Source organism: Crocodylus porosus, unplaced genomic scaffold, assembly GCF_001723895.1.
Source record: "Crocodylus porosus isolate Cpor-Errol unplaced genomic scaffold, CroPor_comp1, whole genome shotgun sequence".
In the NCBI taxonomy this organism is placed as follows: Eukaryota; Metazoa; Chordata; order Crocodylia; family Crocodylidae; genus Crocodylus; species Crocodylus porosus.
The window spans coordinates 4,781,468-4,793,660 of NW_017728911.1; the positions used below are offsets into that span (position 1 = coordinate 4,781,468).

General features: G+C 49.7%; 1 protein-coding gene across 2 annotated transcripts in view; it reads left to right on the forward strand.

The window, feature by feature from the left end:
• Positions 1-204: 204 nt before the first annotated feature.
• Positions 205-12,193, forward strand: part of SNX33 (sorting nexin 33) — a 16,452-nt gene continuing 4,463 nt past the window's right edge. Inside the window, exons 1-2 of one of the 2 annotated variants that reach the window (XM_019533343.1) lie at positions 205-379; positions 650-2,217. In XM_019533343.1, coding sequence (XP_019388888.1) covers positions 780-2,217 — 1,438 coding nt within the window. In that variant the 5' untranslated portion in view covers positions 205-379; positions 650-779. Of the gene's footprint in view, positions 2,218-12,193 lie in introns of both variants that reach the window. The other variant, XM_019533342.1, reaches the window with a different exon arrangement.

Genomic DNA, 12,193 nt, shown 5'->3' on the forward strand with positions numbered 1-12,193 from the left:
TGCGTCCCCCCGGCGGGCTGGGCGCGGGGCAGTGCGTGCCGTGCGGGCTGCCCTGGGCCCGGCCGGCCGCGCTCCTTTTTTTCCTTCCTCCGCCCTGGCGGAGGGATGTGGCTCCCCCTCCTTCCCTCCCCCCGCCCCGGAGAGATTGCCAAACGTTTGGGCTGGGATCATCTGAAGGTTGTGTTTTGTTTTCCTTCCTTCCAGGGCTTTTGCCAGCGCTGCCACTCGCCATCGCGCCGGAGACACAGCTCGGCGGGCGAGGAGGCCAGGCCGGCCCTGGGCTTTTCTCTTTAAAGCCCTTGAGAAGAAAGCTCCAGCGGGTGAGGGGAGTTCGGCCTCCTGCTCCTGGCTGATCAGGATCCTTGGTTTTTTGGTTAATGTAAGTTCAAGCCAAGAAGGTGGACGGCGTGGGCAGCAAAGTCGAAGCTGTGTGGACATGAGGGGTTTGCGGATGTGGATGTGGATGTGTCTGACGGAGGCTTATGTCACCTAAATGGAGGGGCAGAGCATGTCTGTGCACCCCAGGAATATCATTTGGCACCAAGGAACTGAGTCCCCAAGATTCACTGGCATTTTTAGATCTTGAAAATTACATCTTAGACTATATATTTTTACTGCATGGTTAAATCAACTCAGTCCTTTCCCACAGCTCGGGACCAGGTTTTAAGCCATAAAGAGAGTGTGTGCAGTGTCCTCCTCTGCCAGGAGCTGTTTAAGTACCTGAGCGATTATCTGCCTGTTCTCAAGGGCTGAGTTGTGCAGTCCTGCAGGAAACAGCCATGGCGCTGAAAGCCCGAGCACTTTACAACTTCCAGAGTGAAAACAAAGAGGAGATCAGCATCCAAGAGAACGAGGAGCTGGTGATCTTCAGTGAAAACTCCCTGGACGGGTGGCTGCAGGGCAAGAACAGCAGAGGGGAGACTGGCCTCTTTCCTGCCTCTTACGTGGAGATCCTGCGGTCCAGGTCGAGCTCCAGTTATACGGACTATTCAAACAGCCCAGCTGGCTCTCCTGGACATGACTCCTCCTTCTGTGTGCATCCTCCCAACACCAGCATCTCCAACCAGGGCAGCTTTGAGGATGACGACGACGATGATTGGGATGACTGGGACGATGGCTGCACGGTGGTGGAGGAACCCAGAAGTGGCCCTGGCACCAACGGGCATCCCTCCCCTCACCTGCAGTACCCTGTGGTGTACCCCAGCCAGAACGCTGGCTATCGACCCAAGCCTGCCCTAGAGAGACAGGACAGCATAAGCTCCTCCAAGAGGGGCAGCGTGGTAGGGCGGAACCTCAACCGCTTCTCTTGTTTCGTCCGCTCGGGGGTGGAGGCCTTTATCCTGGGGGATGTGCCCCTTATGTCCAAGATTGCTGAGGCTTATTATATTGAGATGGGGTCCAAAGGCCCCCAATGGAGGGCCAATCCACACCCTTTCATCTGCTCTGTGGAGGACCCAACCAAGCAGACCAAATTCAAGGGCATCAAGAGCTACATCTCCTATAAGCTGACTCCCAGCAACATCACCTCCCCAGTCTACCGGCGGTACAAGCACTTTGACTGGCTGTACAACCGCCTGCTGCACAAGTTCACAGTGATCTCGGTGCCCCACTTGCCAGAGAAGCAGGCCACTGGTCGCTTTGAGGAGGACTTCATTGAGAAGCGCAAGCGGAGGCTGATCTTGTGGATGGACCACATGACCAGCCACCCCGTCCTCTCCCAGTATGAGGGCTTCCAGCACTTCCTCACCTGCCGTGATGACAAGCAATGGAAGCTGGGGAAGCGGCGGGCGGAGAAGGATGAGATGGTCGGGGCCAGCTTCCTTCTGACTCTTCAGATTCCCACGGAGCACCAGGACCTGCAGGATGTGGAGGACCGTGTGGACTCGTTCAAGGCCTTCAGCAAGAAAATGGATGACAGTGTTCTGCAGCTGACCAATGTGGCCTCCGAGCTGGTCCGCAAGCATTTGGGAGGCTTCAGGAAGGAGTTCCAGAAGCTGGGCAACGCTTTCCAAGCCATCAGCCACTCCTTCCAGATGGACCCACCCTACAGCTCGGATGCCCTCAACAATGCCATCTCCCACACAGGCAAGACATACGAGACTGTAGGGGAGATGTTTGCTGAGCAGCCCAAGAATGACCTTTTCCTCATGCTGGACACTCTTTCCTTATACCAGGGGCTACTTTCCAACTTTCCGGACATTATTCACCTCCAGAAAGGTAAGCCATGCTGAGATGCGGCTTTCTCAAAGGTTGCTGTGTAATAATGTAGCAAAACTTGTCAGTGCCTTGGGTAGCTGCTTGGTTGGACAACACTTGAGTTGTTTGGAGGTGGCCTTCTCCTAAAGTTGGAGCAGATTTGTTTTCTGGCCTTGTAGAGCAGGAGGTGGGAGTCAGGGGTGGATTCTGAAGACAGAAGTTTGTGGGATGATGGAAGGGCTGCTGTAGAGGATCTTCAGTTCTTAGCCCTTCTGGGGTGCTGTGCCTTTTAAAGTGCTATGCACACATCAGTCCATTCTCCCAGCTTCCCTGTGGCACCAGTATGTGTCATTGCTCTAATTTTATAGCTGGAGAGCCTGAGACCCTAGAAGTTATGGCCCAAGGCTTCAAAGTCAAGGTTTGTTCAGGCCTAATGACCCATCAGGCTGGCATAGGTAAGACACACCAGTCTCTATAGCTAGTGGTCCCCAAGGGAATCGTATAGTTAGCAGCACTTTTGACTACCTCTTAGCTTAAATGACCAGGGGTGTATTCACAACTGAGTTGACTAGAGGCAGCCTTCAGCCTGAGTCCAGAGTGAGTCTTTGAATTCATGCGCCTGGAACCACATCAGGACACCTTAGCCATTTTGCTGCCCTGCCCAGGCCAAGGTTTCCAAAGGGACCCCTCATTTTAGGTGTCTTTGGGTTCTAGCTCCTGCTTTTCAGAGGTGCTGAGTCTCCCAGGTCCCTGCTGACTTGTATGAGATTAGGTTGAAAACAAGGCCCAAGCAGTCTCAAATGGGACCCACAGAATTAGAGGCCACTTTAGGGAATTTGGGCCTCAGTGATTTCTCCAGGACTGCATGCTAAATTAGCAGCAGAACTTGGGTGCTGCTATCCCCAGCCTTGTGTTTGGCCTCTTGGACTGCACAGCCACTGAAGAGGCTGGCTGGAATCTCTCGGGCCAGGAAGAAGGCCAAAATCCTCCTTGCCAGTCAGCCAGAAGTGTGCCTGCCTAGTGCCCTTGCTACAGTTTCTGCCATACCACATTACAGCCTGACATTTATCCCACTGTGGAGTGAGGAATCCAATGTGGGCCTAATTTCCTTCCCTCCCACCCAAACTGAGAAGGGGAAGCCCACTGCATTTTGGGAGCTATGTGATCGGTGTTTTGCTCAGAAACGTAGCTCTGCCAGGGACTTTCTTGAGTGAGCACTGATAGGAATTACCATATAACCCTGACCAGGCATAACTGCCTTCCAGAAGATAATGAGACATCAGTTAATTATGCTCCTCCTCATGGTTCAAGGACAAGCATGAAATCCAGTGGTAGGCAAAACCTGTTTTCCCTGCCTGTGCAGAGTTGAAGGAAGATGGGACACTATATACTTGGCTTGGTTTCTGAGGCAGGATCTCAGGACTCCTTTCCCTCTGCTCCAATGCATGCATGGCCTGAGGCATGAAAGGTACCTTGGGTAGACAGGGACAGTCATTGTCACCCTCTGAAAGAAGCCAGCTCATATTTACTTCGCTCTCAGCATGGCTTGGATGTGGCCACATGTCTTCCAGGAAGGCCTTGGTGCTTTGCCTACCTCTCCTTGGAGAGCACCACAGCCCTCTTCAGAGAGCCAGAGCCTTTAGAGTCCATTCTGGAAAGTCAGTCATTGCCTATCAGTGCAGAGCCCAGATGGCCTTTTGGGCCAGGGAGCTGAAGACACCTTGTTTCATCACAGCTGGGGAATGAAACACCAATCAGAGCACCATGGTTTACTAATGAGGTGCTCATGGCAGCAGCAGAGCATGGGGCTTGCTGGAGCAGCAGGGTCCCGAGTGGACCTTGTACTCACCAAATACAGTGAGAGAGTGAGCTGCATCTGGGAACCTGCTACTTGCGAATGGGTTTGCCCAGCAGTGGAAAGGTGAGTCTTGGAGAAAAGCCATCTCTTAATCACAGATTCCAGGGTATTTGCCCCAGGCTCCTTCCTCTGGTCATGTTCGCCTAATGAACATGAAACATTTGAATGTTTTGAGGAGGGGAGGTAGCAGAGGAAGCTCCTGTGGTGTAGAGAAGGAGAGCCAGGATGGCCAGGTTTGAGGTGCTACAGACATGCTTCCCTTGCCAAGGTGAAAACTGCTGTTTTCCCCAAGTAATATGCACCCAAGAGACTCTGTCTTTCTGTGGGGTTGTTCTCCCTCCTCCCCAGCCTGCTATTGACCTCCCAGGGGAGGAGGTAGGCAAGAGAATCCAGTTCTGATTTCTCTCCAGGGCAAATATTTTGTGACGGAAAGGTGTAGGCAACAGGCATGCAGTCAGGTGGTGTCCTCCCATACCACTGTGGGGAGGAAGTCAGGTGTGATGCACACAGACAGGTTGTGGCGTGTGGGTGGGTCTGGTTTAACTTGTCTCACTACCTTACCAGAAGGGTCTCAGTCACGCCTGGCCTACAAGCAAACAGGAAAATAGACTTGTTTTTTCGGGGGAGCATCCTACTGAGCTCCAAGGGCCATCTTCACATGGAGAAGTGGCTGCTTTGTGAGTAGCTCTTACTGCAGTGAAGGTCCTAGCTACTACTCTTTGGGTCAGGATGGTGGCATTTCCCCCTTGGGGGTGGTGCTGGCACCGTACAGAAGATCTAGGTAATGGCATTTATTTAGAAACAATCCTGCTCAAGTCCCACCCTGGTGTCACTCAGCTGCCTCTGCTGCCATTGCTTTAGAGTGGAATTTAGCCCTGGAGAGTTCCTGTAGTTTTTTCCATTCTTTTTTTTTTTTTTATACCACTAAGGAAATCCGTACGAATATGGGGCCAGAACCTGCCCAGAGTGAGACTGCTCGGGTGTAGCTGGGGGGCGGGTTTTGGCTTAGAACGCCTTGTTTCCTAAGAGCTCCTCTGTTTCTGCTACAACTTACCAACTGGGAGCCATAATCCTCTGGTTGGGACAGCTGAGGGACTTCTACGTTCCCCTCTATGTTGTCACACAGAGGGTGATAACCTCATAGCGGGGGTGAAGAGAAGCTGTCTGTGAGAAGAAATCCTGTGTTCATGCCAGTGGTCCCAGTGCTAAAGAACGAGGGCAGAGGAATGCAGGAAAACCGCCAAGCTGAATTCTTTGTGAACAGAATTAAGGGGGAAAAAAAAAGAAAAATGTTTTGTATGAGTATTAGCCATGCTCTAAAGCCTTGTCTCCACCAGAGAGGCTTTATCCTGGTGGAACCCAAGCTAGGCAGTTTCCAGCAAACTCAATTGTAAATACTAACTTAGCCACACCACAGACACCCCTTCCTGGGCACGGTTCACTAGAGGGCTGACTGCGACCTTCAGACCTGTTCCTGTCTCTGTCATTTTCTTTTGAGCCTTGTGGTGATCCCTAGCCAAGACTAAATATTTGCAGAGGGCCAGCATTTGCACTGACAGTCATGTTAGGTCCTACTGAGGTGGGAGTTTAACATGAGTTGGTTAAGCTGGTGAAAAAGGCTGAGTGGCTGCACTTATTATCATCTTAAGGAGGGTGATTTGGATATTGTTTAAATCAGTTAAGAGCACATTTGACCTAAGCTGAAATAAGTCCCTCTTAAATAGAAGCAGAAGGGTTTGCCCTGTGGTGTCCACTTGTTTCATGTAATCAGCTTGAAAACGGATGTGACTTTGCGCTCTCAGTTACTCTGGCACACAGCTTTGGAAAAGGACTCAATTCACACCGGCAAATTGGAGGTCATTTAACTTGAGCTACAATGTGGCCTCTAAGCTGGACAAAGCTTACAATTCCTAGGAGCCAGAAAGGAAAAAGCTTTGTCTTTTAGTACAAGTCTTCAAGGCTAAAGTGAAATTGGAAGATTTGTATCTGCACAAGAAGGACCTGATTTTATTCCACCTGTTTAGGCACCAAAGTGGACTTAGATGCCTAAGTTCAATTCTATTCCAACTTATTAATATATCTACTTGTGTGGCACACTGTCACCTTAGTCTTAAGAATAAGTCACAAAAAAGCAAGAAGGAGGAAGGTGACTGAGGTACCCTTTGCATTATTCATACAGGGTGGAATACAATCACGCTTAGGCATGTAAGTCTACCTATGTACCTAATAGGTGGAATAAGTTCTGGCCTGAAGGGTTTAGTTAGTCTGCAAGCTCCTTGGGACGGGGGTTGCCAGTTGGTTACATGTGCATACAGTACTCAGTGCCATGAGGCTCTCTAGGCACTAGTGTCATTTAAATAATGAATAATTTGGCCCCTTGTGAAGGCCCTCTGAACTTGGACATTAAGCACTCATCATTGGCCTTTAAAATGAGACCTGCTTGAATTATTGCCAATAATGGCTTCATCATCCTGGTTTGCATCTTGTGTATTTACCCCAATGCAAAGTGACAGTTGTGATGTAATAACACTTTGCACCTACCTTGTGCAAGGTTGTAAGGCATTGGAGGCGGGGGGAGTCCCAGGTGTGAGAATGTGGCTGGTTAGTCTCCTACCCCTGGATTTCTCCAAATCTGTCTGTTAATGGGGATGCTTCCATAGCCCTGTGCAAAGGCTTGGCTTGTTTCCCTTTGACGGTTCACAGTGTAGAATGGGTGAGCTAAGTGGCAGGGTGCTGATTCTGCCTCCCTGAGCAGAAGGACTAGTGTTTTGTAAAGAGATGGGCAGCAAATATCTCTCAGTGAAGGATCATGGGGTGTTCATGCATGCTCCTTTGCAGTATTCTCCCAACTCTGATTAAAATAGAGGATTCAGTAGTAAATCACACTGAGTCTGTGTTGTTGAGGAAGCCAAAAAAGTTGATGAGCCACAAGTGGCTTATTAGGCTAGGGTGGTTAATAAGCCATGGATTCTATAGCGAGCGGCATGCAAAGGAGTGATGTGGTTGGCGTCATGTCTTTCTGTCCCTGACTCCCCAGTTCCCAGTGACTAGGTACCTTTTTGCAAATAAGTGGCCTTTGTCAGGAGTCTGGAGAATTTCACTACGTCTAGATCAAATAAGCCTTGCTGTGGGGGGCGGACAAAAAATTGCTTATGGGGATCTAAAGCTGTGGTTACTCTGTAGTTGAGAGGAGTGAATGCGGCGTAGTTCCACATACCTAGAGCTTTTGCTTCAATAGCCTGGGTAACAGTGCTGTGAAGGCACAGTGACACAGGCCTTATTATGGCCTGGATGAGGAGCAGGGGGATCCTGAGTGCATATGAGAGTGGCTAAGGTCTGGTCCACTGTGTCTTCCTTGCTTTTTTACCTCACCTAGCTTGATGAAAACTACCTTGAGCATGTCCACCCCTGCCGCAATCACCTTGGGTGGCAGCATAGCTATAGCCTCAGTATGAAAGTGTTTGGTGTTGTTTTACATTGTATGTCTCTTAGCTGTTACCTGAGGAAGAGGGCACCTGTCACACATTGATATAGTCCTAGATATAGAATCAACCGATTCAGTTTTCAGGCCCAACTTCCTTCTGGTACTTGTGGTCTGGGTCTTTGTCTGGAGGCTGCGGACTTGGATCTGGTCTAGGGTAGCTTAGTGAGGTGATTTTGGCTGTAGTTAGATGCTATCCCTCTAGAATGGGTGGAGAGGCACAAATGAATCTTCAGCTGACTTCCCCTCTCAGTCTTGTTTGGGCTCAATCTACATAGGCCTGTCTCTCCTGCAAACACAGCTGTATTTTGTTATTGAGCTAGTTAACTTGAAATAGCTACAATAGTGTAAACTCCTAGGGAAATAAAGCACAGCTAGTTTTTTTGTCTTGAAGCACAGAATTGAGGTCAACATAATCCATTTTCCCTTGCAGTCTACCTTAACTAACTCCACTGTGGTGAAATCTTCAATCCCTTGCCTCCACTAGGAGTTTGCATCAAAGTAGGTGCCTCTGTGTACAAAACTATCCTTTTACTGCAGTAAAAACATACGTTTCATTTGTCCACCCATCACCAAAGTGTCTACATGCCTTTACCTGATCAAGTAAGGATCCCCATGGGAGTATGAGAGGAAAGCTGACAAATTCACCCTGAGTGGAGTTCAGGCTTTCAGCAGACTTAGGTAGATGACAGTGGCACACTGTTTCTGGTTAGGTTTTCTTCATAACCAGAGACCTTAGAAAATCTCAGGGTAGATTTTCAGTGGATGAGATCCAGATCTCCCATGGGCAGATTTGAAAACTTCAGCCTTCAGCTTTCTTTGAAGTGAAATATTAAATTTTGGAGCAAATTGGCTGGATCCTGTGGCAAGTTCTGACACTGGGGACTACACAGGGTCTCAGCAGAGAGGAAGAGCAAGCATGACATCGAGGGAGAATATGGGTCATGCTAGTTTTCATGAAAGAACGGTAATAGATTTGTCAGCAGTTCTGGACCTGTCTTCGCCACAAAATATAAATGATCTTTGATATCCTTCAGTCTTCCCCACACAAAACCCAGCCCTCCGAGGAAGCAGTGGTGATGCCCCTTTCCTTGTCCTTAACCAGTAGGTCAGTGGGTGGGGTAGAGGATGTGCCCAAGATGTGGGAGACACGGGTTCAGTTCCCTTCTCCGCCTACAGGGAGCTCAGCTTGCTCCCGTGACCACTTGCCTGACTGCCCTAACCGCTGTGTGCCGGCTCTGCCGGGGCAGGGCGTTCTCAGAATCTTCTCCCAATTTGGTCCGCTTGCCTGGAAACATTCGCTATTTCTTGGGAGTGATAGAGACTGAGACTCTCTAGCCTAGTGGTTGGGGAGCTCATCTTTGCAGGAGTAGATCTGGGTTTCAGCTCTTGCTCCAGTGAATATTGAAGGATTCTATATCGAGTCTTCACTGGAGCGGGGGCTGGGGCTCGGGGCTTTCTCTTCCATGCAGCTGTCCTCACCACAAAGCTACACAATCATGTTTAGTGTCTCCATCTCTTTCTCTGTGGCTTCATCTGTGTTTAAGTATTATATGTCAGGACAGTGACAGCTTCAACAGGGGGGATGGCACGTGCTCCTCCCACTCCACAGTTGCCTCTAGCCTGGTGGTCAGGGCACTCTGGGGCAGTGGGCAATGTCCGTTCAGAGCCCTTCAGGCAGAGGAGGGAATTGGACCTGGGTTTCTCATGCCTTGTGTGGAGGCTGGGATCACTGCAGTCCTGGACAAAAGGGGTGGCTGTGAGAAACAGTTTGGGCTGGGACCTCACTCAAGTGTTTGAGATTCTGAAACAGGTGCCTTCCTGCAGCCCAATGTAAGGTAGGTGTTTGACACCCCTGTCAGCCCTCCCAGTTGGGCAACTTAGGTTCCTAATGGCAGTTGCAGGAGCCAGGCATTATACACACAGATCAGGGGCAGGCAAAATACGGCCTGTGGGCTGGATTCGGCCTGCCAGGCCATTCTATCCAGCCTGTGGAGCCCCTAAAAAATTTAGTAAATTAATATTTATTTGCATGTCCCTGTCAAAGCTGGCTGGAGTCAGGGGCAGTAGGACCCAGAGGGAGCCCTCAGGCTTGCAGGCTTGAGCAGCCCAGCCCTGCCCTGCCCACCCCCAGCCAGTTCCCTGCTTTCCTGCCCCCGCCCTGCTCCAGCACCTTGTGACTGGCTCCTGGCTGCATCCCTGGACCGCGGAGCATGGGGCCATGCTGGTAGGGGTGTGTATGTGTGCATGCGTGCGTCGGCAGACGCAGAGGAAGAGTATGTGCATGTCTGCAGGCACGGGGCAGAGAGAGAGAGAGTGTGTGTGTGTGTGTTCCCAGGCACAGGGGCATTGTCTGTCTGTCTGTCTGTCTGTCTGCAGGCACAGGGGCAGTGTATATATGTGTGTGTGTGTTCATAGGGTGAGTCCCACACGTGTAGCCCTCCATACACATGCACCTATGCCTCCCCTCGCACTGCCATACGCAAACCCCAGACACCCTCCTGCTATGCACACCCACACCCCACACACCCACAGCCCCCACAAACCTATACCCACCCCCCACAATATACAAGAATAAGACTTCATTTTAGCTATTGTACAGTCACCTCTGCATACACTACACAAACGCATGTAAATCAGGACAAAAATATTTTTTGAAATCAACTTAATGAATGTTGTAGATGATCACTTTTTAGAATATAATTTGGTATTTTTCTGGTTCTGAGATTGCAAAACCCCATGCTGAAAGGAGTACTGGGGGCAAGGGGAGAGACTTCTGGTGGCAAAGGTCAGGGCTTAGGGGGGGTGGTAGTCCTGGTCACAAGATGGTGAACAGGGGGCAGGGCATCTGTCAAGGGGTGGGACTACCCATGTGGCCTTTGACAGCTTGCCAAAACTTGGTAAGCAGCCCTCCGCCTGAGATAATTGCCCACCCTGACATAGATGCTCTGCAAGCTTCCTTCATTTAGCTTTGCTCAAGCACCTGAATCCTGACTTTCCAAACCTCCTCTGGACCCTGCAAGGCTCTGATGACACACCTAAGTCCTGACAGGCAAGAGTTGTGCTGTTCACAAAGCCTCAGCTCCTAGAGTTACTTGACTCTGTGGGAAACTCAAGTTTTCATTTAAAAATAAACACAAAGTGTTAGCTTTCCTGGGTGTGGAGTAGCTGAAAACACACCCCTAAAGGCAAATGAAAAGAAGCTCCAAATTTATCGTTTTTATACCAAAGAGTTCCTGCTATTTCGGTCATGGACACTGCTCTGTCAACACACCTCTTTTTGAACTAAACTGTCTCTCCTGATCTGTTTTTGGCCTCTCCACATCACAGACTCTTTGTTGTAAAAGCTGGCTTTTGATTTTGAGATAATTGCTATGTGGATACACCACAGGTATACACAAGTGAGGCATGTCTAACATAAGACAAGTTGCTGCCTTGAGGAACCTCATCACAAGAGCTGAGTGTATTTATGGTAATGACTGAAGTGTGATAAAGGCAAAGCAGGAACAACATGACGGACCTCAAAGCACACAAAGCTTGAGTCTCCTCCCACTTACACTACCAGAAGTTAGCAGGAGTTCCTCTGAAGTCAGTGGAGGAAAGCTGCTATAAAATCAGGGGAAGAAAACCTTTATGAGAAAGTTGCACGGATTTAACTTAAACTGGTTCTTAGTTCTTAGTTCTTAAACTTGCTTCTTCAACCACCAATTAGGTTAAACTGATTTTAACTCCATATGGCCTCTCTTATTTTGGTTTAGTGGTGCTCAACTTTCAGCCTGCAAAACTGTGTTATCCAGCCCACAGGTCTCCCTGGGGGTCTGGAAATCTGGCAGCAGGGAAGCAGTGGTATACTGTTCTCCTGTTGCCGAATTTCCAGACCTGTAGGGAGCCCCACACACTGGATGATGTGGATCTGCATGCTAGATCACGCTGGCACATGGGACTAGAAGATTGAGCACCACTGGTTTAGCTTGTGATAGTTAAGAATTAGTTTAGGCAAGTCCTGAGAGGCCTGCATAGTGGTGAGACCTACAAGAAGCACAGTTAAGTCACTTATTTAGGTATATGACCTGACCTATGTTTGTACTCAAGAGTCACAGATAGTGGAAGAGTTTGGGGCTGCTGTGACCATGCTCATATTGGCCAAGTATAGCCAGTCAGAAAGCCCAAGGCTGAATTGATTCAATATTTGCAGGTTCATCTAAGCTGCAAGGATTGAACCAATAAGCAAATGAACAGACATTCACTTTTCATTCAGGAAATGCAACCCATGCTTGCAGTGGCTCAGGCCAGAAGATAGAGGGCACTAGAGCACGTCTCTCTGGCACATAGCCAGCATGGGCTGTGTGTTTGCTTCCTCTTCCTGCTGCTCCCAAGGTCTCTGGGGGTCCACAATCACAGTAGCAGGACTCTGCAGAGTTATACATCACTTCCTCTTCCTGCTTCTAGGTGCCTTAGGATTTGTAGTCCCCAGCTGCAACCAGCACTAAGTAAGTAGGGCAAGGCAGCTCTGTACTCAGGGGAAGGAAAGTTTAACCCCCTTCCTGGCCCTAGATCCCAGCAGGGATTTGGCCAAGGCGGGACGGGCAGTGAGTCAGCCCTCATTGCTCCAGCTAGAGAGCGGAGGGGCAGGGCCAGCCTTGGTCTCTGGAGCAGAC